Below are 26,066 nucleotides of genomic sequence, written 5' to 3' on the forward strand. Positions count from 1 at the left end.
AAAACCGAACTTGGAAAAGATTTTCGGATGGCTCTTGAGACAGGCAGACTGTTCATCTTTTGTTTTCATATATAAACAACTTCAAACTTCAAAGTAGAGAGAGAGAGAGAGGTGAGGCTAAAATTAGGGGAAATCATTTAGAAGGTGAGGGAGACTTTTAAGTACCAAATTCCTCACTGTTTGTTTGATCAAATCTCAGTTTGCTAGCCATACCCACTTCTCTATTTATCAGAATTAAGGTTTTGAGTTAGAGAAATCTTATTAGACTTTACAATTAAAGGTGACAGAGTTCTTATTATCAGAGAGAAATGATTCTTAAGCTTCTCTGTTTTTTCAAGGTATCTGGTGTTTAAAGAAGCATTCTAAGTTTGAAAATTGGTTTAGAGAAATCTCAAATTGATAAATTAAGAGATACCCATTTTTTATCACTACCAGAATTAATCTGGGTATCTTGATTTTTCTAATAATTTGAAGGGAAGATTGAGAGAATTGTGATGGAAGAAGAAGGAGAATATTGTTGTTCTTCATCAATTACAGAGACTTCTGAAAAAAGGGGAAGACAGAGAGAGAAAGTATACAAAGGAATAAGAATGAGAAAATGGGGGAAATGGGTAGCAGAAATTAGAGAACCAAATAAGAGATCAAGGATATGGCTTGGTTCTTATTCAACTCCAGTTGCTGCTGCTAGAGCTTATGATATAGCTGTTTATTATCTAAGAGGTCCTTCGGCTAGATTAAATTTCCCTGAATTATTTGTAGTTGAAGATGATGAATTTCATGAAATTTCAGCTGCTTGGATACGTAAAAAAGCTACTGAAGTTGGAGCCAGAGTTGATGCTTTAGAAACTGGATTAGTAGTTTCTAATCCTCCTCAAAGATTAAATCTTTCTTCTCGTCCTTCATTCAAACCTGATTTAAATGAAGAACCACAACCTGAAAGTTCAAATGAATACTAAAATCTCAAGTTCTCTTTCTCTCTTTGACTACAATAGAGTTATATGTTTGATTATTTTCCCTATAAGATATATATTATATTGATTAAATGAAAATTTATGGGTCTATTTGATACTTATTATTATGTTGAATTGATGATCGTTAAGTTAAGATCTTGTTTAATATCTGAAATGGGTAATCAAAATGAAGAAAATTGAATATGGGTTTGTGTTAGAAGTGGTTAAAATTGAGGGATAGGAGAGAACAGATATGGCCTACTTAAATTTGCTTTCATGTCGTTTTGAAGTTTAGAATGAAGAAGAAGAAGACACGACCAGAAGAAACGATAAGACTTTGAGTTGAGATACAGAAATAGTACTTGGTCGGTGTAGTTGCTCATTACGTGCTCTGTGGACCATAGAGAACAGAGGAAGAAACAGAGAGAGAGAGAGAGAGAGAGAGAGAGAGAGAGAGAGAGAGAGAGAGAGAGAGAGAGAGAGAGATGATTAATTGTGATGTTGGGATTGGGTGGTGTTCTTCAACTATCATTTTTGTCGCGTTTAGATTGTTTTTGGCTTTTGGGTTTTGGTTGTAATTTGTAAAGATTGTCATGGTGGGTGTCAATTAGTTTCACCAGTCAATCTATTTCTACCTATGTTAAAAAAAGAAATGCTTTCTCGAGAAAGCAAGTGAAATGCTTTCTCGTGAAATGCTTTCTCGTATAGACAGATCTTTATGTGTATATACAGTCCTCTCATATGTGACGATTATTTGAACTCTCTAATTCATAAAGATTTATGGTGTATCATAATTCTCCACAAATTTCAGAAAAGGAAGGTATGAAAACGGTTCGCTTAGTGTTAGTTGGTTTCAAAGTAGTATCAATTTTAATTACCAACATTAAGCCACGAAACTGGTACACAAGGTACGAGAAGTTAGTAGATCAAAACCTTCAATGAACAGCTTAACATTTTAGCTTCGAGATACCCATAAATTTCAAAAATGATACAATCCCTAATGGACTTCATTGCTTAGATTACTAATAAGAGAAGGAGGGATATAAATACATGTAGATCAGTTTTGTCCACCTAGACTTCATTGTAAGATTTTGGAGACTCTGGCCAACCATTAAGATAAGTTCCATAAGTACTTTACCATAAAAAAAAAAAAAAAACAATTGCTTGGTTGATTTTAGCTAAAGAGTAGGTTACCTTTTGGGTTTTGTCTAAATTATTAGAGTTTCAAGTTGGAATTAGGCCCAAAAAGGAGGAGAGAGAATCATAAGAGGAGACTTCTCTATCTTGAATATTTTGGGTTCTCTGTACTTGGTTATCTCTTTTTTTGAATGATTAGCCTCTGCCTGCTGGAGTTAATACAAATTTTGACTTCTCTCTCTTATTTTTTTGTTTTCATATTTATAGGCATTTTGGTTAGAGGACAAATAATGGCCACCTTTCTGATTTTACCCCTTGTGATTTTTACAACAATTTCATAATCAAACCATATTTGATGTCAAACTTACCTACTCCCTCTGCCTTCTTTCTCTTTCTGCCACACTTTCAATTCTTCAAACTGCAGCTAAGTATGGGTATATATAGTTTTCTCATCTAATTTCAAAGTGCACAAGAAAACTCATTTAGATGGAATTGCATATTTGAATAAACACACGTAATAAAAGACATACATATTCACATTTTTTTTGACAAAATGATTTGAATAAATGTCGATCTTCTACAGTTTCTTTGTCTCTCTATTTATACATAACGCATACCCATGACATAATAAGATGAATCAAGATGCTTATCCTACTAATAAGACTAGCTAATTAAAATCGACCAAGTTTCGGTGCTTAGTAGGAAAGCTGACATGATTTCGTTCTGCCAAGATACGAGAAGCCATTAGCACCTGTTTTAGTTCTGCAGAGAAGATATAACTGCAGGAGTATCTTCTGTTGTGATCTGATGTGAATTGTTGGATAGTTTTGGGTTTACGCCATCTTTTCAATCTCACGTTTTATATGAAGGGCTGCTCTAACTACGTTTCCCCTTGTTATAATTCCAACCTGAATAGACGAAATTCAATAAGAAAATATCTCCAGATAAGAAGAAAAATGCTTCTGTAGTGGTGTATTTTTCTTACCAGAACCCCGCTGCTGTCCACAACTGGAAGTCGACGATATTTTGTTTCGAGCAATAATCTGGCATCAAAATACAGCTTGAATTAAACTTTCGAGGCTGCCTTGATGTAAAAGGGAATAGATCAGGATGGAAGGAACAAGAAAAAGAACCTTGCAGCATCTTCAAGGTTTGTGGTCTCACGGACGACAATAGGAGCAGACGTCATCACATCAGCAATTACTTTCCCATCGGTCTTACCAAGTAACTTCTGTATCTCGTTGAAAGTCTGCACAAGTTAATCATCCGAGTAGTTAGTCATCACAACATTAGACTGTCCCGTTCCAGTATTTTTGGAGTAGGTATCTAACTGGTGAGTGATACTATCATGTTCCGCATGCTCTGCATGATTTAAAGGTAGTTCCTCTTGAGAAACATAACAGACCAGATGAGAGAGAAAGAGAGAGAGATGTGGTCTCCCACATATCCACAATGAATGAAATGTTACTGCTAATAGGTTGACAAATAAGTAACCATAGTGATGGGGCTACTTTCATGTAATGAGCATTGGTAAATGGTCTATTTACGGTATTTACCCTCAGATGGTATTATTCGAGAAAGAAAATTCAACACATTTCAATTCTATATGATTTCTTGGGCCCATTTTTTACTCCGAAACAAATTAGTTGTAAAGGCCTCCCTATTGCTAATCAAAGTAAGAATTCAACTATTCCCCCACAAGATTGAACAATATTACTATTAGTCGCAGGAAGTTAACACATTTTGATGGAATAATGTGAAGATCTAGCCTTCTAGTTACTGCTAACTACAGGAAATTATATGGAAATAAAAGAGGTGGATAATGTTCTTCACATACTTTCCAAGAGCTATCAACTTCAGGAAACATGCTTGTATCAGCTCGCCCACTACCTATAAGCAAACAAGAATAAAGTAAGTCATTATTCCACCTAAAACTCAATAAATCCGCTACAATAACATTACTAGGGCATGCTAAGAGTTTCACAACTAACACAAATGCATAAACACAATAGCATGCTAAGTAGAAGTTATAATTTGCCTGGCTACATCAATATAATTCACTATAAGAAAAGAACATAAAAACCCAATCAGAACTTTAGTGCAAGTTATAATGGTATACTTATATTGCAGGTCTGTGTATGAAAAATAAGGAGCCGGTAAAACATGGAGTACTGCCTTAAGATTCCTGAAATCAGGTATCTACTTTTCAGGGATTAAGTAAACCTAAGATTATGATCAAGCTTGATTGAACTTAATACTATGGCTCGCAAAACTGGAGCGGGATGCACCTAATGAACCAAACATCACCACACTGGACTCATTCTATTAGATGATCCGGAGGACATGGAAACCCCATCTTTTTAAACTAAATGGTTAAATGGTATTGCCATCCAACCTAAAAGTTATTTCAATTTAGAACAGAATAGAGTTACAACAGGTGAATTGAAAGTGAGGGAGGTGCTCAGCTATAACAATTTCAACAGAAAAAGATACTGTGGTCCACCTGAAGGGAATCTTGCTTTCTTTAGCAAGTGATACAAGAGAATCTTGCTGAATTTAACTAAAAGAAACTATCAGTAACAACTAATAAGAGATAAAAGAAACATCATGAGTAGCTTCAGGGAAATCGAAATCGGTCCAGAGAAAAACCAAAGTCGTTCTGACTTCAAATATCCAAACATACCTGAAATTGAATCCAGAGCTAACAAATCATAATCGGAAACTACGCCAACCTGCATCCATAAAAAAAGAATAAAACACCCTCTGTTCAGTTTATTGAAAAGTTTCAATTTAATAGAACCAACTATATCTTACGCCCGTCTGTCGAACCCGTAATATTAACTCCAAAAAGATTATTTTGTAGTCACAAATGATCTTCACGAATACTCACCAATTTCCATCCATCATCAACTACAGGAAAACCGGTAATTCTTTTCTCCACGAGGATTTCAAGTGCTGTTGAAACAAAGACCAAGTAATGAGATGAACTAAATATAGCTAAGGGCGTCAAAACAAAGTAATAAAAAATACCTTCATCAATGGTGGTTGTAGGCTTTACTACATGCAATTCTCCTTTCTTAGTCATGAAATCACCAACCGTATAAACCCCATTCTTGGGCTGCAGAATTCCACGTGAATAGAAAAATAAGATGTCAATTTAGCTTTAAGTGAATGACGTTATTAAGATGATGGCGCCAAACAATATATAGAAACTGATAAAGCATAAACTATATTATCCACGGAGAAATAAACCGAGTTAAAATGAGTCACACTAGAATTAATAGATAGCATGTCAAATTCATAAGAACTTCTCATCAACCAATATAACAAGCACAATTATGAACTATCTCATGTGCTGACTTGCAGAAAGTTGAAGAGTAAGTGAAGTATATGTTTCTCATCAAGCAATATAATAAGCACAATATTGAACTATATGTGCTGACTTCCAGAAAGTTGAAGAGTAGGTGAAGTATGTATAGCCTTAGCACAAAACCTGATAATGTGACTGCTATTAAGTAAGGTCACTTTCCCATGTTGACATCATTAGAAACTCAAAGTATTCCATTAAGTCCTTGCACAACTCAACAATCACCAGTTTGAAGACCACAAAGGTTCCACTAGGCACTCTGATGTGGCATTAACATAATTGGCACATGGAATCCGCTTGAGAGATAATATGGTGTCTATGTGGCATAGTGTGCACGTAGATAGTGGTACACGACGTCAATCTGGCACACGGAGGAGTCTAGCAGGGCTAGGGAGGAAGTCCGTATGGAAGAAAGGGTTTTTGCATGGAAACAACCATAATAAAGGAATTGCTTAACGCTCGACGAGAAGAAGCCTTGACCTACCACTACACATCTACATGGAAGCAAAAGTTTATGCATGGAACAATCATACCAAATTAATGTTGTAACACTCCAGAGACCTTGGCCTACCAGAACTCACATAACTCCAGCATGGGATTGCTAGGGACATGTGGCATTGATAAAACCTCAACTATTATACAAATATGGTACACATAGATATTCAAGCTAGGTTATGTTGCCGTCATGGGAAATCACTGAAACCTAGCGACACAGCAAAATATCTCAGTTGTTTCTAATGTCTACTGCCTAGACACTCGGACTGCTTGGGAAGACATGGCTGCAGACACAGCACGGCATAACCTGTTCATTTACTCATCTTTGATTATAATACGTTCAAGCATGCTATTCTATCTCTTTATCGAACTTTTGAGTTACTGACTTAATGTCTTCAAACTAGCTTTGTTAGTGTGTTAGTAGTAGTACTTGAATTAAGTAGAAAAAGAAAACAAAAGAAAGAGGGTAATCTACAATGTGGATTTACTCGTGCAGCGTTGACCGAGAGTCTACTTTGCATGGCACAAAATGTTAATTGGTTGTGTCTACAGTACCCTATTGCCACAGCGACACATCATATAATGTTACAAACCTCGAGGTACACACTACCCAGTGCATTTCTAGCAAAATTGATAGTTCAAGGCTTCAAGAGAAGATTCCCAATTTTTTTCTTATCTCCGATAGAAAAGAGTTAGAGTATTTTTGAGTGCTATGAGATACTGGATGAGGGGATAGCTTGGGACTTGAGCCTCAAAAGAAATCTCAATGACTGGGAGATGGAAGATATGGTTGCTTTAGGCTTTAGAAAGAATTCAACCTTAGTCCATGGAAGATAAAAAGGTGTGGAACGCCTACAAGCAAGGTGGTTTCCCAGTAAAGTCTTGTTATGATGCGTACACCGCCTCAAAGAATTTATATCTTAACCAAAGGAAATGCACCTAAAGATCATTTTTTGTGGACTGCATGTCTTAGACACATCCCTACCATTGACAATCTAAAAAGGCGATGAGGTATTTGGGTGACCTGGTGTATTCTATATAAAAAAAATCGGCAAACCGTCTTTTCATACATTGTGAAATGTCCTGGAAGATTTGGTGCTCTTTTCGTACAATGGAATGGATAACCATAGAGATGTTAGTGCTCTATTATGGTCTTGGGACTCTATAAAGGATTTATAAAGATAGGAAGAAATTACGGAGGCTATTGCTTCATCCGATCTTGTGCGCTTTACAGAAGGAGAGGACTCAGGCAACTTTCAGAGAGAGAGTGAATGAACTTTAATATCCTAAAACTTAATATTAGCACTCTAGTTAATTTCTGCCCTAAAACAAAAATTGGAATCCTGCCTTGCCTTTTAGAGATATCGCACTTAATTCTGAGACAATATTCACTACTTTGTAAAAAAAAAAAAATTGAGTTTCGTACATAACAACTTTTTGTAACTACATTTATTATTAATAAAATATTCATGTCATTACTCAATAAATCACATATGCTTCAGAGTCTTGTATTCAACAACCAGAAAAACATGATATAGTACCACTCCTCGAATTAGCAAAATACCATAACTAACAAAAACGAAAATTCCAACCACAATGTGATTCCAATCAAATAGGTTGTCTCCACAAGTGCTTTAGGAAGGTGGAAGGGAAATTTGCATCATATTTTGCAGAAATAAAACATGAATTTGACGATTTTTGTTAAAAATACTTTGAATAAGGGTCAAAAGCTAACCCGGTTGGCAACAAGAGAAACCGTTTATTCTTATGTTTGCCCTAGCCTCATAAAGGTTGATATCAAAAAGAAATTGTCAAGAACAAAAAATTTGTATGGAGGGTTGTTATCAATGTACAGGGTGTGACCTACTTGTAGTCTTGGGGAAAGATTAGAGGCGGTTGAGTGCTAGAGTTTTAGTGAGTTACAATTACTAAAACCCTTGAAAAAGCTTTGTAATCTTGTTCTTCATCATAGTGAAAATCATCGTGTCATTGTTCGTCATGGAGCGTTCTATATGATTGTTTACTTCCACTATTTTATCTCTTGGTTTGTTTGTTCTTCGTCAAAACAATTTGAACTTTTCCCCATGGCACATCAACTAAACAAAAAAAAACTACCCTAATCCTAAAGTGTAACAAAACGACCTATCTCAGAGCAAGTCCAACCGGTGGGGGTTGGGGCCCTTATTTCAAATTAAGGTCCCCAACGGTCATATGGGGGGCCTGATCTGGCCGTTGGAGCAAATCCAACGGCCAGATTTGGGTCCCACCCCTATAAAAAGGGGTTGAACCAAAACAATCCCTCATTTTAACTCTTTCTCTATCCCCTTCAACCTCTATCTCTTTCAATTGTACATCTCCAATTTTTTTTCCAATTTTTTCAATCTTCTTCAATGGATCCCTTGAATAATAATGATTTGTTTAGCCAAAGTTTTATGGATCTCATTCAAACTCCCGGTTATCACTCAAGTCAATTAGAAAATGATAAAACTTTTGATGATTCTTCACGCGTTCCCTCGACGGGAAATGAAACTTTAGATGATTCTTGCGAGCAAGAAGGCACGACTTCAACCAAGAAAGTTAAACGGGTTGTGTATACAATCGATGAAGATATTATATTTACTAATTATTATTTGAAAATCACGTTTGATGTGGTTGTCGGAAATTGTCAGAAATACAAAGTATTTTGGCAAAAAGTAACAGATGAATTTAATTCAATTGCAAATTTTCAACGCACAATCAAGAGTTGTAAATCTCGTTTCGGTGAGATAAGTTCCGATTGTCAAAGTTTTATCTCTACTTTGAGGATAGTAAATAAAGTTCAAAAGGCGGGAAGAACGACTATGACCGGGTAATTTTTCTTACTTTTAATCTCTATATTTCTATCTTTTGATTTCATAATAAGAACTTCAAATCAATTTTGATTATTTCAGATATAAAGAGCACTTGAAGTTTATAAAAAAAATCACAAAAGAAAAATGTTTAGATATTCCAACATGTTTACAAAATTTTGATGTCACATAACAAGTGGATGGCAGACATGCCAGGAGAGTCAACATCCGGAAAAAGAGATTCTAGTACTAATCCATCGGAGGAAAGACCAATTGGTCGTAAACAAGCCAAAGCAAATGGAAGAGTCGGAGAAAATTCGACAAATTCTACCGCTAAAGACAAAGAAGTCAGTGGTGCTCCGACGGGGGAATATTGGCAAAATAGACAAGAAGAATCTCAACAAAGATAAGTATCAATGCAAGAATCTATACGAATTCAACAAGAGTTTCTACAATTTGATAAAGAACACAAGAACCGACCATATGGGATAGACTTATTGAGGATCGATGATAGGTCTCTCGACGAACATGGTGCACGAATGCTTATAGCAGCGCGAGAAGCTTGGTTCAACGGTCAACCACGAGACCCAAGAAACCCTTTCTAGCTATTTTTAGTTTTTCTATTGTTGTTTAGTCGTATTTACGTAGATTTAAATTTCTAATCAATTGTTAGTTTGTAATCGATGTTGTTTAATCGAATTATTTAAGTAAATTGAGAAATTAAAAATTCAAATTTAAGGGCCCCAAGAGAGTCTGTGGTTGGAGCTGAATTTCAGGGGCTGAGCTGAGGCTGTAAAATTCGAGTGAAAAAATGGTTTTAAGGCCCTGGGGGAGTCCCTGGTTGGACTTGCTCTCAATATCCATAACCTTGAGCCTACTTGATGTTTTCAAGCTCCATAGAGCACCCTAACAACCCTAGAGTGAAAATAATAGCAAAATCCCCTCAATCATGCCATGTGAGCAATTGCAAAGAGAAACAACCCTAAATTTTAATGGAAATCACAATTTACAAAATGATATAAATAAAATCCCAAATTCTAAACCACGAATTTAAATCATTTTGATTGAGGGGGAAGTAACTAACCGGTACGGAATTGGTCGCGAGAGCGCCACTTTCAGCAACAGCCGAGACCCTAACAGAACCACCACGACTGAAATTTTTGGAAGTTCTTGAGAGAGAGCGAGTAGTGAGAGAAGAAGGAGGTGGGGGAGAGGCTCGAATTGGATATGAGAAAAGGCAAGGGAGATTATGACTATTTGAAGAAGCTGAACTTATGGCGGTAGAAACAGAAGAAATCCGGCAGCCGGAGATTGTGTCTGATGCAATAAATGATCCCATTTCGTCGTCGTCTTCTTCTTCTCTCCTGGTGTTGGGATTAGCTTGGTTGATGCTTCTTCAACAACCAGAGAGGGAGAGAGAGAGAGATAACGCCCACCGAATCGGTCCCGTGAATTATTACTTGAAAGGAATGTCTGAAAACTGTAAAAATTGTGGTCTAACGGTAAATGGCCTCGCTTAATGACAGGGAATTGGGCCAAAGGCCCATTAATTTTCGGGATTACCCTCATCTATTATATTAAAACAGCTCAGTCGGTTATCCAGGGGATAAGTCTGGCCGTCCATTTTATTTTAGAGATTTGACTGGGAACACATCCGACGGATAATATATAATCTTTTTTATTTAAATACACTAAAAAAAAAGGTATCTATGTAAATCAATCAAAATTAGTTAGAATAACTACCCACATATTTCTCTCCCTATTTTTTTTCTCCTACGGATTACATTCAACTTTACTAGAAAATCAGTCAAAATTAGTTAAATAACTAACCCACTCTCCCATATCTTCCTAATTTTACTCAAAATTAAATCTCCCATATGTTGTAATTTAAATTTATTTTCTCCTCCTCAAAGGCGTTAGCCAAGTGGGATCTTCCCCGTCCTACGGACGGGGAGGAAACCTAGTAAAATAAATAAGGGGCAATCTACAAGTCAGTATTCTTAGGCTTCTAGCAGTAATATTTGGTTGCACAAGTGGTTGATATTGTTGATGTAAACTCCAAAACTCTAGATGTCCCAAGTTCCATTTCAAAAATGTTGAGTCTATCAAATTTGAGTTATTAAAGGTATGTAGCCGGTGCCTCCGACACGGGTTCTTCTGAAGTAATTTAAGCTAATTGACTTATAAGAGTTGTATAAAATTTTAAAGTGATGTACTCCATCAGAAAAATTACATCTAAGTTGTAACAATTTTATAAATAAACTATCAAAATACTAATTTACTAAATTTTAAATTTGAATACACAATCACACAAAGTTAAAACTACCTTCAAAAATAAATAAAGAGGTTGCACAAGAGCCGATTCCATGAATAACTTCTCACCTTTCAACAAAACAAAAATGAAAAAATTATCATGTTATTGTAACATTAATGAAGAGATTCATGTGCCATAATAGGAAATGAAATTTAACGAAATGACAAATAATATAAAAACACCAATAAATGCTTGTGACAACAGAAAATGTAGTTTTTACCATTGGAATAACGCAAAGCAACATACTATTATGTGATTGGCCATAATATATATTATAGTCTTACCGACCTCGAACAATGCAAATGATACCCAAGATACTGCAAGTAGGAACATTTCCACATTGTATGATCAACTATATCGTTTGGCAACAAATATATCTACCACCACTTTTGTCTATAAAAACTGTCAAACAATTTAATTGTTTCCACCACTAAAGTCATCACTAATTATATCTACTCGAAGAATATGACTTCTTAAATTAGAGAACCCTACTGTAAGAAATCGTTGTAATTGTTATAGTAGATGATTTCTTTTCTTCAGGAGAGAAAAATTTGAAATCAAAATCCAATTACAAGAGAGGATTTCAATTTTTAAAGAGAGGAGGATAAAGACTCTTAAATTGTAAGAGTCCTTTTAGGGATAAGGGATAAATTGAGGAATAACCCTCTTCCAATCCATTTAAGTAAGAGAGAAAAATGTCTAGACTCCCCCTCCCCAAATTTGAGTTCATCTCTTTTATTCGTTTTAATATTTTATTATTTTATCACCCAAAACCAATTTCGAAAAGAAAATCGTGTTAGTTCTAAGTTTTAGAATAGGTTTGACTTAGTCTCTGAGGATCGACCCCGGTCTTACCAGGTTATTACTTGACGCCCGTATACTTGTTGGTGGAGACTTTTAGGTGTACCCTTTTAGGCCCATCAGTCGGTCAAATGATTCTTCTAATGGACCCATTAGCATTTCTTGTCGTATTAGATTGTGCAACAGACAACAAACCATTGTTATCCTATTATGCGTCCTAATGAGATAAAATGAAGACTTCTTGAGATGGCTCATCCAAGCTTTAGTAACCCAAAACATCTTTCTATCACATTCCGAGCACTCGAGTTTGTTAAAAAACTCTGCACTAGTGATACATGTGTCCTTCCCGCTAATCGTTTAGATGATAATGTTGACCTCTGTATGGAGCAAGATAATTGCTCACTTTAGGATATCCAACATAACAAAAACGAGGTAGTAACAACCTAATAAAACAAATGTAATACAAGTTATATTTGCATCTAAGGTGAGACAAAAGAATCAATGGAACCATATGGGGTATACCATGAGGAAATTTTAATTCGTTTCTCCTAAGTAGAACATTTCTGAGAACTCAAGAAATCGTTGTTGGTAACTCACAACTAACCAAAATGTAAATGAATTGCATATCTTGAGAACACACTCCTAATACACTAATAGCAATATCATTCTTTACAATGTTGAGGATTGCTATTTTCTGGCACATTACTTCTTATTTACGTTCCTTCTAGAGCTCCCAAGCAATTATACTATTTCTTATTCAATCTATATAATAAAACAGGTGGATGGGTGCTGACTGGGACAAACCACTGGATAAATCCAGCCGTCCGACCCACATCAGCACCATCATCAACTATTGGATTGAGTGAAATCTATTAGGTTGGCACCCGGGCGCCTATAGCCCACGAATGGACATATCTTCTCAGTCCCACCGGACATATCTTTTCATTTCCCATCCTTCCTTGCTAAAACGATGACTTCTCCCTCATTTCCTTCGTTCTTTTGGTTCAATAATTTTTCTGATTTTTCAAGCCCTGGATCGATATCCTATCTCCTCCTTGGTTCAGTCGAGGTACGATTTCTAATGTGTTCTTTCAATTTGGTTTTTTGCGACTAGAAACGATTGAGGGCTTCGTTAAATTTTCCTCCTTTAGGGTTTCTTTTGTTCTTTTCTGTTATTGCGATTTGAGTTTCATGGATAATGATCTTCAGTTGGTAATTGACATTCTAATCTATTTTTTCTTTTAGTAGATTTGGGGTTCCAATTTTTTCTGTTTCCCCCAATTTTAGAGAGAGGTGGAGAGATTTCTCTGCACAAAGAAACAGATTTCTAGGGTTAGATGTTTGGATTTTAAAGAGAATAAAAAAGAAATGAGTTCAAAAAGAAAAAGAGTTAAGTGTTTAAAGAGAATAAAAAAGAAAAAGAGTTCAAAATCAAAACCTTAATCAATCCTCCAAAATCAGAGAAGGTATGTGATACTTTCTGAAATCTTCTTTTTCTTCATCTGCAAACCTTAATCTGATTTGAATTTCAGTTTGTTCTTGGTGTTTTAGAGAGATTATTTGATTAATGTTTAGTTTAAGTTTGATTAATGTTTGGTATTTGATGGTTTCTTGCTTATATTTTTTTGGTGGATTGTTGTTTTGGATTTATTTTCTTGACAAAGTAAGTTGATTTCTCATGAGATGCTTGAGCTTTTAGTCAGTGTTCATGGTGTAGGTTTCGGAAACTTTGTTGTTGGTTTTGTATTATCTATAGCGATAATGAATTGACTGTAATCTTTTCCTAGACCTTGAATGCTTTAAACTGGCAACTCATGTCATGTTCATAGATTTAACTTGTAGCCGACTTATTTGTTGTTGTAAGGTAGAGAGACCTTCGTAGTCCTTTTGGGTAATTTATTCCTCCTAAAGATATTTATTTGTCAAGAGATTACCATACCCGATATGCAAGCACTTCGATTTGAACTAAGGAGCGTTTTTAGTTGCCTTTGATGCAGCGAGATCTATGAAAGGATCTGTCACAGGTTGCCTTCACTTCGACCTTGTGAAAAGGGTATTACGAGATATACATTGTGCTTGTCAGGAACCAGAAGAAATCCTGCATTAGATCTCTGAAACGGTTTTTACACTTATCCCATTTTAGATGTATTCTTAGCATTAATTTGATTGACTTACATAATTTTTTACTTAAAAATAGAAAGCTCTTTAGTTTTCTGAAAATTGACAACATATTTTGCTGTACAAGGCTTTTATTGAGCCAGATCTACAGATAACCCATATAAAGATAGTAAACAAGTTCAATCCATTCACAGGATCTCAAAACCCTGCATACATTTTGAAGGTTAATCCGACTTTATTCCTTTTATGTTCATGGTTATCTAAAATTCTAAATTTCAGAAGTGCCTTCATCAATGATTTAATGATTACTCATCTTCCTGTTACTTGTTAATGTTATCTAAATCCATCAGTTTGACTCTTCCAGGGAGCGATAGCCACCGTACCGATTCATATATACAGACAACCTGGCATCTCAAAACTAAGGCATCTGAAGACTTCAGAACAGACCGATAAGCCCGGCGACGTGAATAATGGGGAAGCTCTTCGCGGCAACATTGAAGCCTTAAGGTTAAGGCCAGATGAAAAACGGTAGCTACGTCAGCTATTCTCCTGCTTGGCGAAGCCCAAGCTGAAGCAAGGCGAAAAGCCGAGCAAGGAGTTGTTAAGCCTGACTACACTACATTTTGTTGAATGGACTTGACTATGTCTAATTGTTTTGATTGCTGAAATGATTCTAAGGTTGTTAATCAAGATGTTATTTGATGCATCCAATTGTTAATTTTTAATATTGGTGACTGACATATAACTAACAACAGTGCACCTGAACAAAAAAGATAGATAGCGTCTGATGAAGTGATGCTAGAATATTATAAGCACCAATTTCTGTCGAGCGATCGAGAGGTTTTAAAGACAAACACATAGCAGTTCTCTTGCAACAACGAACCTTTCAGAGCTTGAAGCCTCCGGAATGGTACATCTATTAGTAAATGTTAATGGTATTCCAAATTTTACAGTTCATTATTTATCTCACATTATTATTTTCCGATCTTATCATATGTTACTTAAGTGAATCTTCAATTGTAAATAGGGTTAAGATTGATTGGTACTTTAGATTAGTTTATGAATTAGAAAAAGTCACTAAACTACATTTAATTATTGTTTCTCCTTTCAGTAGGGTCCTCACTTTTACCTTCATAAAGTACATGTTTGTCCTTCAGTTTTCGGTTCAATTTCGAAGCATATATGGTCTTAGAAATCTTAGGTTTTCATTATTCTTTGTTAGTATGTGTAATTTGTGTCATTTTCATAGACTTCCTAGAATGATTTCATGGTATCTAGCATGAAATCTTGGGTTGATAGAAATCATTATTGGACTTCTGGAGGAATACCAAGGTATCTAGCATGAAATAATGTAAATTTGCTCTACATTCACTCAATTATCGCTAATTTTGGTAATTTTTTCTAATAGATGATGAAACTGTCTACTAATAATTTATGACTCCCTTAGAATCTCCTTCGCAGCGCGCCAGTCAAGCTCAGAAAAGGTACTTTTACTTCCTCTCTTACTTTAAAAAACCAGGTTTAATTCATGAATGTTATCTTTTATTACTCACTATATATTAAATCAGCTTGATTGTTGATAATTCTAACTTTTTTCCCTTAAGGTGTATGTAAAGATATAGGGTGTGTCTAAAGAAGATTACTCGAGGAATTATATAAGCTCCAAGGACTTCGACGGGGAAGGGTATGATGGTAACATTAAACAACTCATAGAGATAACCATCATCAACAAACAACTCGGGAAGCTTCTTTTCAACTCCCTATACTTTCGTCATTTGGGTTATGAATAACCAAGTATTTCTTTGTTTTTTAACTAATGAAGGTTGGAAACCAAAGATGTCGCTGAAGGCCCTATTATAAGCTACATTGAAGTATCTAATACATTACCTATTCACAAGCAGTCAATAAGGCCATGACCATTCCTTTAGTATATTTTGTGTTTGTTCTTTCTTTCATCAACCAGTTGAACCATTTGGCTACTGGTAAAAGATTTTGACATGTAATCGTGAAGATTGGCGAAGTTTGTTTTATGAGAAGTTACCGACGACTAATTTTGTAATATCCGGTTTGAGCGTTTCTGAGTAAACGCCCTTAACTTCGCGTTGAACTCGTTGTAATAAATAAGAGAGGTAAAATACAAATATCCAGTTTTGTACTTCTATATTATTGTACATTTTGAGCATTTTCTTGTTTGAAGCAATTGTTCTCTCTTTTTGTTTTTGAGCATTTTGCAGCTTAATGGAAGTTTTTCCGAAAATATTTTAGGAGGGCATCATGGCATAACAGTAAAAAATAATGCCAACAATTATAACTTTCTTTCACGAACACATATTATAACTTACTTCAGAGTTTGTGGCTCAACGAATTTCTCCGTGCCGGAGGCACGGGCTATACCCTAGTTAAGATATAATTCTTACTGAATTAAACCTAAAAATATTATAACTCAGAACATAGATAAGAAGCATACCTTAGCCATATCCATATCCATTTTGAATCAATTGAGTTCTCGGAGACAACTTGCGATTTTTTCAGCAAAAATGATTGCAATCGAATTACCGTGTTTAACATGTTATTGACACATCTATTGATTGTTTTTCAGAATGATTTTTTTTTTTACTTTTATAGTTATATTTTTCACATGATGGGCAAGTACATGGAATAATATCGCGACCATATCCTCCACACAAACCCCATTGTGTCATTTACTTTACCAATAGCAAGCAATATTTTACACTAAATGGTAAAAAGTATTTATGTCCATAGAAATTGTTCTTTGCATTCTAAATCACTGTCTAAGACCATTTTGTGCATGATTTTTCTACGTAATTTATTCATAGAAGTCGATGATGACTTTAATATGTAATACTTATTATACTGTTCGACTTGTGTGACGACCATCACAGACAATAGTGCCAACATATTCAACAATAGCCTCAAATTATCTAAAATAATCAAGATTTTCGTTTTCTCGAGGTGGTTAGAGGAGTCATAACTGCACATGAATCACATGTCAGGTAATTACAAATTTATCATTTATTTAAGTTACCAAAAAGTACATGTAGATATGATGCGCGCTATACATAACTTACATTGAATTTGTGATCCTATGAACCAAATAAATCCCATAGTATTGATCTGAGTATATCAAACAAAGACATCCTACAATATTGATTTTAAGTTTTCAAAGATAAACATTCTACATTGCGGAAGAGCTGAGGACATTATGATCATGAACACAATATATACTCCATTATATATATATATATATTATATATATATATATATATTATGCTTTTGACATAGTACGAAGCCTCTCCATATCTACACATCTTACATCATGGATGGTTGTTATCTATATTCTTTTCAACTTAAGCTAAAACCCCAAACCACCTAAAAACCTAACATTTCTTCGGAAAGGATGTTTTTTTTTTTTGTTGAAATGTCGGAAAGGAAGTTGGAAACAATGATATTAATACCTGGAACATCTTGTGTTATAAACCAATTGAATAAATGTTTCGTACTTTTTAACCTAGAACATTTCATGTTACTTGACACTAAATAGTAGTTACATAAAGCGAAAAAAATCATCAAATAAATACCATAACTAAAGACATGCTGATAAGAATTTAATGAAAAAAGGTATCAATTTGATATTCACTCTTAACGGAAAATGAACATATACTCAACCTATAGCCTAAACTAAAAGTTTCATATAGACTTCTATTAAAGTTCCAATTTAATAATTAGAGACAACAAAAATAAGTCACGAAAAATCCATAATCAAATAGAATGACGGAAACAAAAATAACTTACTTGGGATAACCCAATCAAAATCAATCAAACCCATATTCAGAAATGGAGCAACACTGCCAATTGCAATGTGATATCATTACATGCTTTATAAGCTAGTTCGTAGAAAATTGTTTCAGTGCATCTAATTATAAGGAATAAACTAGAGAAAGAAGAAGTTTACCTTTGACTAGAGAGAGAGAGATGTGTTTTGACCTCTTAATCTAGGAGTTTCAGTAGATTTAGTTATGATTTTAATATTAGTCATTCTAATAATTTACTAAGGACAATTTTGTCAATAAATATTAAAACACATGATTATAGAGGAGAATCACAAGTTCACCCCTTATGTGGGTTTGCTATTACCCCTTTGGAGGGAATCTTATCTTTAGGATTGGGATTCTCTTTGTATTCCCGCGAGTCAAACAATAATTTAGAGTTGATTCCTATAAATCACATTATATTCTCACGCTATTCATGCGTACCAAACATGGTCTTAGATTATACTCTAAACCCCTTTGGATGACTTAAAAGAGGTCCCAAATCCATACAAAATGTAAAACATATCCCGTGACCATCTTTTCCTGCATTGGGCATACTATCCAGATTCAACCTTTGGATTTTGGTTTTGTGTATTCCACATTTATATGTGTTCAGTTCATATGTTATCCCCTTTTAGCTTTAATGAAACTTGACCTCAATGATGGGACAAACGTGTAGGTCCAGAATGTTTTTTTTGAGGTTGTTCACCCTGGACGTGTTGTCGAGTATGTCAAATTATGGTCATCTATTTGAATATTCTCTAGGAATAAATTTTTTGGTAAATTAGTTTTAACCTAGGGGACACATGGAGGTCCAAAAATTAATTTGTTTGATTTCTAATCCCCAATCTTTAATCTTACCTTCGACCACATTGACCACTTTTGATCGCCGTTACCACGTCTGAATACTGCCACTTCTGCCTGCTACTACTATTGTTTCTCTTCCCTCTATCTATCTTTGTCTCTGTGTCCCTTTCATGTCTTACCTTTTCAATCTCTTTCTATTCCGGCGAAGGAGCCTTTGGCGGAACAAAGAGGGTTGAGATAAATCAGGGTGGTGGTCGGAGTTAATGATGGTAGTCGGAATACAGAGATTAAAGACTAAAATTTAAATAAGTCACTTACTCAATTTAAGATAAAGTTGTCATCGAAATCAGATTTAATTAGCCAATATCTTTATTTGTTCGAAAATAATGATATCCCATATCCACGAGGTGTGACCGTTGTTTCCAACATACAATCACTGAGGTCAAAACAGTTATCAACGTGATAAAAGCTTTTCCGAAAAACAACAATAGCAAAGTGAAAACAACTGCTACTTCCATGGAAAAATGGCAACCACCGGTAGCTCCATACCTCAAAATCAATCTAGATGCTTCATTTACTTCCGTTTAATCTAATATTGGTACGAGTTTGATAGTTCATAATGCAGAATCTAAATTCATAGAAGCATATGCCTTATCTACCAGAGCAAGAAATAGTGAAGAAAGTTAAGCTATGGCCATTTTAAATGGTCTCTATTGGGCAGAAGAACATACCTACGAATCAATAATCAAGAGCGGAGCTAGGATTTTAAGTTAACCCTGGCTAGCCGAAAAGTACTAACAGAGCAAAAATTTTCATTTCAGATCTGTACACACCCATAAATAGTATTCTAAAACTTTACGTCAGAAATAAAATCTACGTGAAAATTTCGTTAATAGTTTAATTTTTTTTAAATTAATCATTAAGAGTGTATAATATGCATGTGAGTATGGGAAATTTGGGGCAAAATTTTTTAAAAAAAAATTGACTATTATTGAAAAAATTAATCGTTAAAAGTTTATAATAAGCATGTGAGCGTGGGGAATTTGGGGACAAATTTTAAAAAAAAAAATTAACCATTAAAAATGTATAAAACTTTAGGTAACACAAAAGGAAGGGTCAAAATAGCATGTGGTTCAGAAATAGGGGTATAAGTGAGGTCCAAAAGTGAGGAATATGTATTGTAAGGGGCCAATAAGCAATAAATTCAAAAAGTAAAGAAATAAAGAAGTTGAAGGGAGCTGGGAATCGAACCCGTGATGTAGTATGTGTTGGTGTCGGGAGCAACTAGGGGTGGGAAAAAGATCGGAAGACCGCTATCCGACCCGTTCGATCGAGATAAAAAGTGTCCATGGACACCCGATGGTCATAACGGTCAGTGTCCGACCGGCCCGAAAGAATTGGCGGACGGTCACGGTCAAAATTTTATGTCGAAGGACCGACCGCTGACCGACCGGTACGAGTGACCGAATAGGTTGACCGACTAAACTGTCCTCATTTTTAGAAGTTGACCGTTGAATTTTATAGACATATAAATATATGATGTTCGTTGGCTATAGTCATATAGTCCTCTGGAAGACCAAACATTAGTGAATGGCTTAATTATATCTTGTCGAATGATGATCAACTGTGTTTTTTCTTTTTTATATTTACTTTTGATTTATTGGCTAAACATCTTCATTTGTAAGTAATTTTGTTTGTGGTAATAAAAATAAAGTTCTGAATTAAGTAAATTTATTGGAAAGTCCGGACCGAGACCGTCCGGTGTCCGACTGGACCGGTAAAATAAACGGTCTTGGACAGTCAATGGACAAAGAATTCTTGAGAGTGACCGTCCGAGTCCGCTGATGAGACATGAAAATGTCCCATTTGAATCTCTTAACTCGGGTTAGTTAGTTCATTTCGAGCAGTTGCTCTCATGAATTACTTGTTTCTCTTGTCCAGGTATCTTCTATGGAATTGAGCGCGAAAAACGATTAAAATCGGGAGATTGACACATTAGGGGCATTTCGGTAATTTGGTGCTAATGATGCTCTGGTAGTTTGGTCTATTTTGATATTCGGATGAAACTAGAGTTCATGACGAACTCGTGGGCGAAAACGGAAGTCAAATCAGAGTCCGGATGAGAAAGTTGTGGCAAGTCAAAGTTTTGGTCAAGTCACTTGACCAAAGTGCATCATGGAACATTCAGATACATGTGGCGCAAATCTGGACGTGAGTGGGCTTATTTCGGTTACGTGCGGGTGTTACTCGGGCTTTCTTCTGGATGTGATTCCTTGTGAAGCGGAACACGGTAATTTGATAGTCCCCGGTAATCCACCACCCAGTTCGTTCCAGAAACACGTGGTTTCATCATTGACGTCCGCTGTAAATTCCTTTAAATGTCCGTGAAGTACCTTATCATCCACCCTTGCCATTCACGTATTTGACTGTTTCCCTCCATTTTTTTTAATAAAATGAGAAGAAGATAACAGATATGGAAGTTCTTAATTCTTGGCATTATGTTGTAACTAAGGAAAGAGGAAATCATGGAAGTGGAAAGTCTTCTAATTACTTGGAGGTTGAGATGGAAAGAGGGGATTCATAATATAGGCAGCTAACTGATTGGTTATCTCTCCATGATAAGATATTCTAGAGAGAGAGAGAGAAATTAGAAGAAGATTTCATAATCAAGGAGATTTGAGATAAAGATTGGGAGTTTTATATCTTGTTACTAGTTAGAGAAAACATTGAAATATGAAGATATTCTGCTAGAGATGATCAAGGATAGAGATAAACCAAGATATTCGATTGGCTGAAGATTTTATTTTAGGGAGATTAACAGCAAAGAGAGAAAGAGATTTTCATTCTCTTCTCTGATTCTTCAATTCAAAAAGGGGAAACTGAGAGAAGAAATGTGAAACAAATAAGAGAAAGAAGGAAAGAGATTGATTTGAGAGATTTATTTAGAATCGGGTTAATGATTGAAGAAGGGATTTGATGGAGGACTGATTATAGGATCATCTTCCTTCTTGGTAATTTTATTTCCTTATCTTTACTATTTTCAGAACCAGCCATCACAGTATAAAGAGGAGAGACGACAGAGTTATTGACAGCTGATCTTTGGGGAAAAAAAAACAGAGTGCTCCATTGTTCTGTTCTTCTTTTTAATCTCAGAGCTTAAATGTTAGATTTTTAGAGAGAAAGAGAAGAACATATCTTCTGTAGAGAGAGAGAGAGAGAGAAAGATTATTGTATAACTGTTAGAGAGAATAAGAGTTGATTGAGTTTTTCTTTCTTTTTCTTATTTGATCTTTTATAAGAAAGCATTTCTAGTGTTCATCACCTTCTGTAAAGAGAGAGAAAAGAAACAGAAATTATTGTAGGAATAAAGAGAAATTCATAAAACAGGGAAAGATTCTTCTTCTTTTACAACTTCTTTTTGTGAGTGAGAGAGGCTTGGACAGAGAAGACTTGAAAATTGAAAAGGGGAACATCTTGGTGATTTCTCTCTCACTCTTTTGTTTTATGTTTCTTTCTTTGTTTGATTATTGTAATGAGCAAAATTATTATGAACTTCATTTGTTTCATGGATTGCTAATTCTCTCTGACCAGGGTTTTGATGAAGTTATAATTTTGCATGAGATATTGATTTATTGATCTCATTAGTTTGTTAAGCATCTCATATGTATTGACATTCGACAATATTCGTGATTCCGTCGTCAATTACATTTCCGAGTTGATTCGTCATATTTAGAATAGTCTCTTTAATGGCCAATACTTCTTAGGTAATAGTCGATTGTTGTGACGGGTATAATCTTTCATTACTTATGCTTCTTGAAGCTTGATCCACCATGTTTAGGTTAGGTTCTTTAATGGTGGATACTTGCTAGTTGATAGGTAATAGTTAGAGTTGTTAGAAAATTGATCATGTTGAGCCATAAAAAGATTTGAGATTTAAATCGATCCTTATGTATGTTTAGACTAGATTCGAAATCCTAGGTCCTCTCCCCCATTTGAGTTCATCTTTTTATTTGTTTTAATATTTTATATATTTTATTTTAAAACCAAAACCAAAATCAACTTTGAAAACCATGCTACTTCCAAGTTTTAGAATAGGTTTCACTTAGTCTCTGAGGAACGAACCGGTCTTACCGGAATTATCACTTGACGCCCGTATACTTGCGGGTGGTGACCTATTTAGGAAACTTTCTAGGCCCATCAAGTTTTTGGCGCCGCTGCCGGGGACTAGTTTTAAATTTTTTCTAAACTTGGAAAGTTTTTATTTTTGGTAAGTTTTGACTTTTTGAATACTTTGACTTGCTTTTCTATTTTTGGTGTGTAGAGCACTAAGGAGCTAAAGAGGAGGCGCAACAAGGAGGAGGACCTCAAAAGAAGAAATTTACATTTTTTAATTTTTTGTTTTTATTTTGGTGAGAGAGAGACTTAGACTTTTTAGTACTTTCTTTTGTTTTGACCCTAAATTGGAGGGCTTTTAAATTGTAACCGAAAATCAAACGAAGCCTCGGGTTCGAACACTCGCGGGGAGAGTGGCCCGGGTCGTCTGCAAAGGTCGTCACCCGTCTCGAACGGGAGGTAACTTTCTCTAATCACCCACGAATCCCCTGTTAGTGGGTACTTTTCATAAGATCTTCGTAGTGCTTCCTCGATTTTCGTGTTTAAAAAAAAAAAAAAAAAAAATTGAAAGAGAGATGGATAGATCGTGGTCCCAACATGGAGAGGTTGTTGATTTGAAGTCGCCTGACTCGCTTAAGGACGATGAATCATGGTTGACCAATTTGTTAAATGAGTATAATGACCCGTCTGACTTAGACGATGATCTAGAATTTTTAGAGGACCCCGATTACATCGTGATAAAAGAGATTACAGAATGTCTATTCGACCCGACTTCTAGGGACTTTGAGTCTGATAGTAGGGTTTCTCCATTGAAGGAACCCGAAGTACCTGTTTTAGAGAACCCTAGTTTAAATCCGGGTATCATTGATAGTCCTCTAGATAATTGTGCATTTTGTCTTTCAGATACATGTGTAGATTTTGAAACACTCTCTCCCGATGTCTATCATCAATATAATGACCCCTTCTATCCGGTTTGTGATCTCTCTGGTGCAGTACCAAACTTAACGACCTTGTTGTCGTCTAAGTTTGGGGATTGCCCTTCTTTCTTGATAGTCTCACTTACACTATCATCAATTCACAAAAATGTGAGACTATCGTTCACTGAAGACTTTGTGTTTTGGGTGGACCCACAGATGTATCGAATATTGGTTTACAGTTAGTTACACTTCTGTAATCCAGTAGGTATAATTTTTTCCATTTTCGAATCATCTGTTTCGTCTGGCTGAAGACGTTAAACTTAGCGCTTTCTGGGAGGCAACCCACTGCTAGGACGCTGAATCGGGTAATATCTCTCCCTTTTACCCTGTTATTTTTTTGCATAGTCTTCAGAACATTGAGGACAATGTTCGGTTTAAGTTTGGGGATAGGGGAGATTGAAATTTTTGCTAAGTCCTTATTTCAAAAATTCAAAAGGGTTCAAAATTTTAAAATTTTTGGATTGAAAATGTGAGTCTAGTTGTTTTTGCTTGTTAATAGTCATAGAGTCTAGTTGGTTATACTATGCTTTTGCTAAAGGTTTTTCCACGAATTTCGAGTCTTGGAGTTGTCTGTGCACTAGCCATGCGAGTGTTAGATAGGTGAAGAGTTGACTTTTCTGAGAGAACTTAATCGATCATTAGTGGAGACTTAACCCATGTGAGATTCTGAGCCTTTCTTTTTGCTTCGAGTGATCTCTTCTGAACTAATTCCGAGTAGAGTGAAGAGCTACTCAACTTCGTAATCTTGAAAGAAGAACTCATTTGATCTCTTGAGTTCAAATTTTACAACCACTAGGGATGTCATCAGGAAGTAAACCTTTCTCTTGTAGTCTGAGAAACTTGAAAACAATGTCAACTAGAGGAAGATAGAAATCCATTTGTTAGAACCCTGAGAATAAGGCATGAAGCAAAATGAAGAGAATTATACCCAAGGAAAGAATAATGTCAAGAAAGTTCTTTGTGTATTTGAGTTTGATTACCAGAAAAGTACTATAAAAAAAAAAAAAAAAAAAAAAAAAAAAAAAAAAAAGAAAAAAAGAGAAAAAAAAGAAAAAAAAGAAATAGAAAAATCAAAGAAAGTGTTTGATTAGTTTTGTTTAAGTGTTTATCCTTTGAAGTAGTTCTTGAAGATTTGAAGACGTCGAGTTTTCAGGAGTTCTAGTTCATCATTATAGTCTATTGACCTCTAGGAAACATTGTTAGATAGTTGATCAGGTGAGAAGAGTTGGTTAGCTTCCCCATTCCATATTAGTGGTTGTTTCCTTCCTATGAGATCAGTCGTTCACCAAACTTTTAGTCCATCTTTTCCATGTATTGAGTTTTCCTTCATATTCATACTCACACATTGAGTGAACCATCTCTGAATGATTTGAACTTTTGAGTGTATGACCGTGAGGCAGTAGTCGAGGCGAAATGTATCGAGACGGTAATCGAGGTCTTGTCTTTTCAGAACCGAAATGATACTCATATTGGCTGGTCACGTGCACTTCGAGTCTTGATTACTAGTGAAGGGATTTTTGGCATTTGTATGGTTTGGTCGACCTGGATTTCGTTTTTATTAACTTTCGAAAATTTTTATCGACTTAACATTTTTAGTCCATATCATATTTAGACCCTTTTGGATTTCGAAATACTGAATTTTGTGGGTATATTCACTGCAAACCCTCACGAGACAAAACTCGTCCTCTTGGGTAACCTAGAGGTTTAACGGCTTGTTGCACGTGCTAAGTGCAATCGTGAGACCCTACGAAAGTGGTGAAGTGGGTTTAGTTTTATTCTCTGTTTTGCTCGAGGACTAGCAAAATCTAAGTTTGGGGATGTTTGATGAGACATGAAAATGTCCCATTTGAATCTCTTAACTCGGGTTAGTTAGTTCATTTCGAGCAGTTGCTCTCATGAATTACTTGTTTCTCTTGTCCAGGTATCTTCTATGGAATTGAGCGCGAAAAACGATTAAAATCGGGAGATTGACACATTAGGGGCATTTCGGTAATTTGGTGCTAATGATGCTCTGGTAGTTTGGTCTATTTTGATATTCGGATGAAACTAGAGTTCATGACGAACTCGTGGGCGAAAACGGAAGTCAAATCAGAGTCCGGATGAGAAAGTTGTGGCAAGTCAAAGTTTTGGTCAAGTCACTTGACCAAAGTGCATCATGGAACATTCAGATACATGTGGCGCAAATCTGGACGTGAGTGGGCTTATTTCGGTTACGTGCGGGTGTTACTCGGGCTTTCTTCTGGATGTGATTCCTTGTGAAGCGGAACACGGTAATTTGATAGTCCCCGGTAATCCACCACCCAGTTCGTTCCAGAAACACGTGGTTTCA

The 26,066-nt window shown here is 35.6% G+C and overlaps 2 protein-coding genes and 1 long non-coding RNA gene across 5 annotated transcripts; 2 read left to right on the plus strand and 1 right to left on the minus strand.

Annotated features, from left to right (window-relative positions):
* The first annotated feature begins 494 nt into the window (after positions 1 to 494).
* On the plus strand, positions 495 to 956 carry DEAR2 (DREB and EAR motif protein 2). Its single transcript, XM_086635780.1, has one exon. It carries the CDS (start codon positions 495 to 497, stop codon positions 954 to 956), a length of 462 nt encoding a protein of 153 aa, XP_086491906.1.
* A 1,540-nt stretch (positions 957 to 2,496) lies between these two features.
* Positions 2,497 to 10,311, minus strand: LOC147544996 (CBS domain-containing protein CBSX1, chloroplastic-like). The gene is made up of 8 exons (XM_086634250.1): positions 9,862 to 10,311; positions 5,118 to 5,205; positions 4,978 to 5,042; positions 4,771 to 4,819; positions 3,925 to 3,977; positions 3,221 to 3,336; positions 3,073 to 3,130; positions 2,497 to 2,995 (listed from the first exon to the last, which is right to left on the minus strand). The coding sequence occupies exons 1-8, from the start codon at positions 10,114 to 10,116 to the stop codon at positions 2,921 to 2,923; spliced, it is 759 nt and encodes a 252-aa protein (XP_086490376.1). The 5' UTR covers positions 10,117 to 10,311; the 3' UTR covers positions 2,497 to 2,920.
* A 2,526-nt stretch (positions 10,312 to 12,837) lies between these two features.
* LOC147544997 (uncharacterized) lies at positions 12,838 to 16,203 on the plus strand. Of its 3 annotated transcripts, XR_015224332.1 has the most exons (5): positions 12,838 to 12,961; positions 13,141 to 13,358; positions 13,890 to 14,011; positions 14,766 to 15,494; positions 15,615 to 16,203. It is a non-coding gene; the product is annotated as an uncharacterized LOC147544997 (long non-coding RNA). The 3 variants fall into 3 exon arrangements; XR_015224331.1 differs by lacking the exons at positions 12,838 to 12,961; positions 13,141 to 13,358 and having other exon boundaries at positions 13,365 to 14,011; positions 14,766 to 14,920; positions 15,419 to 15,494; XR_015224330.1 differs by lacking the exons at positions 12,838 to 12,961; positions 13,141 to 13,358 and having other exon boundaries at positions 13,365 to 14,011.
* Positions 16,204 to 26,066: the final 9,863 nt, after the last annotated feature.

Source organism: Eschscholzia californica, unplaced genomic scaffold (assembly GCF_041429995.1).
Source record: "Eschscholzia californica isolate CP2 unplaced genomic scaffold, dmEscCali1.0.p SCAF_4, whole genome shotgun sequence".
NCBI lineage: Eukaryota > Viridiplantae > Streptophyta > Magnoliopsida > Ranunculales > Papaveraceae > Eschscholzia > Eschscholzia californica.

Excerpts from the sequence above, each read along its gene's own strand:
- DEAR2 (XM_086635780.1), top strand. The coding sequence starts at position 495 with ATGGAAGAAGAAGGAGAATATTGTTGTTCTTCATCAATTACAGAGACT.
- LOC147544996 (XM_086634250.1), bottom strand. The coding sequence starts at position 10,116 with ATGGGATCATTTATTGCATCAGACACAATCTCCGGCTGCCGGATTTCT. Across the intron at positions 5,043-5,117 it reads TACAACCACCATTGATGAAG|CACTTGAAATCCTCGTGGAG; the intron begins GTATTTTTTATT and ends TTGTTTCAACAG. Across the intron at positions 4,820-4,977 it reads TTGATGATGGATGGAAATTG|GTTGGCGTAGTTTCCGATTA; the intron begins GTGAGTATTCGT and ends TTATGGATGCAG.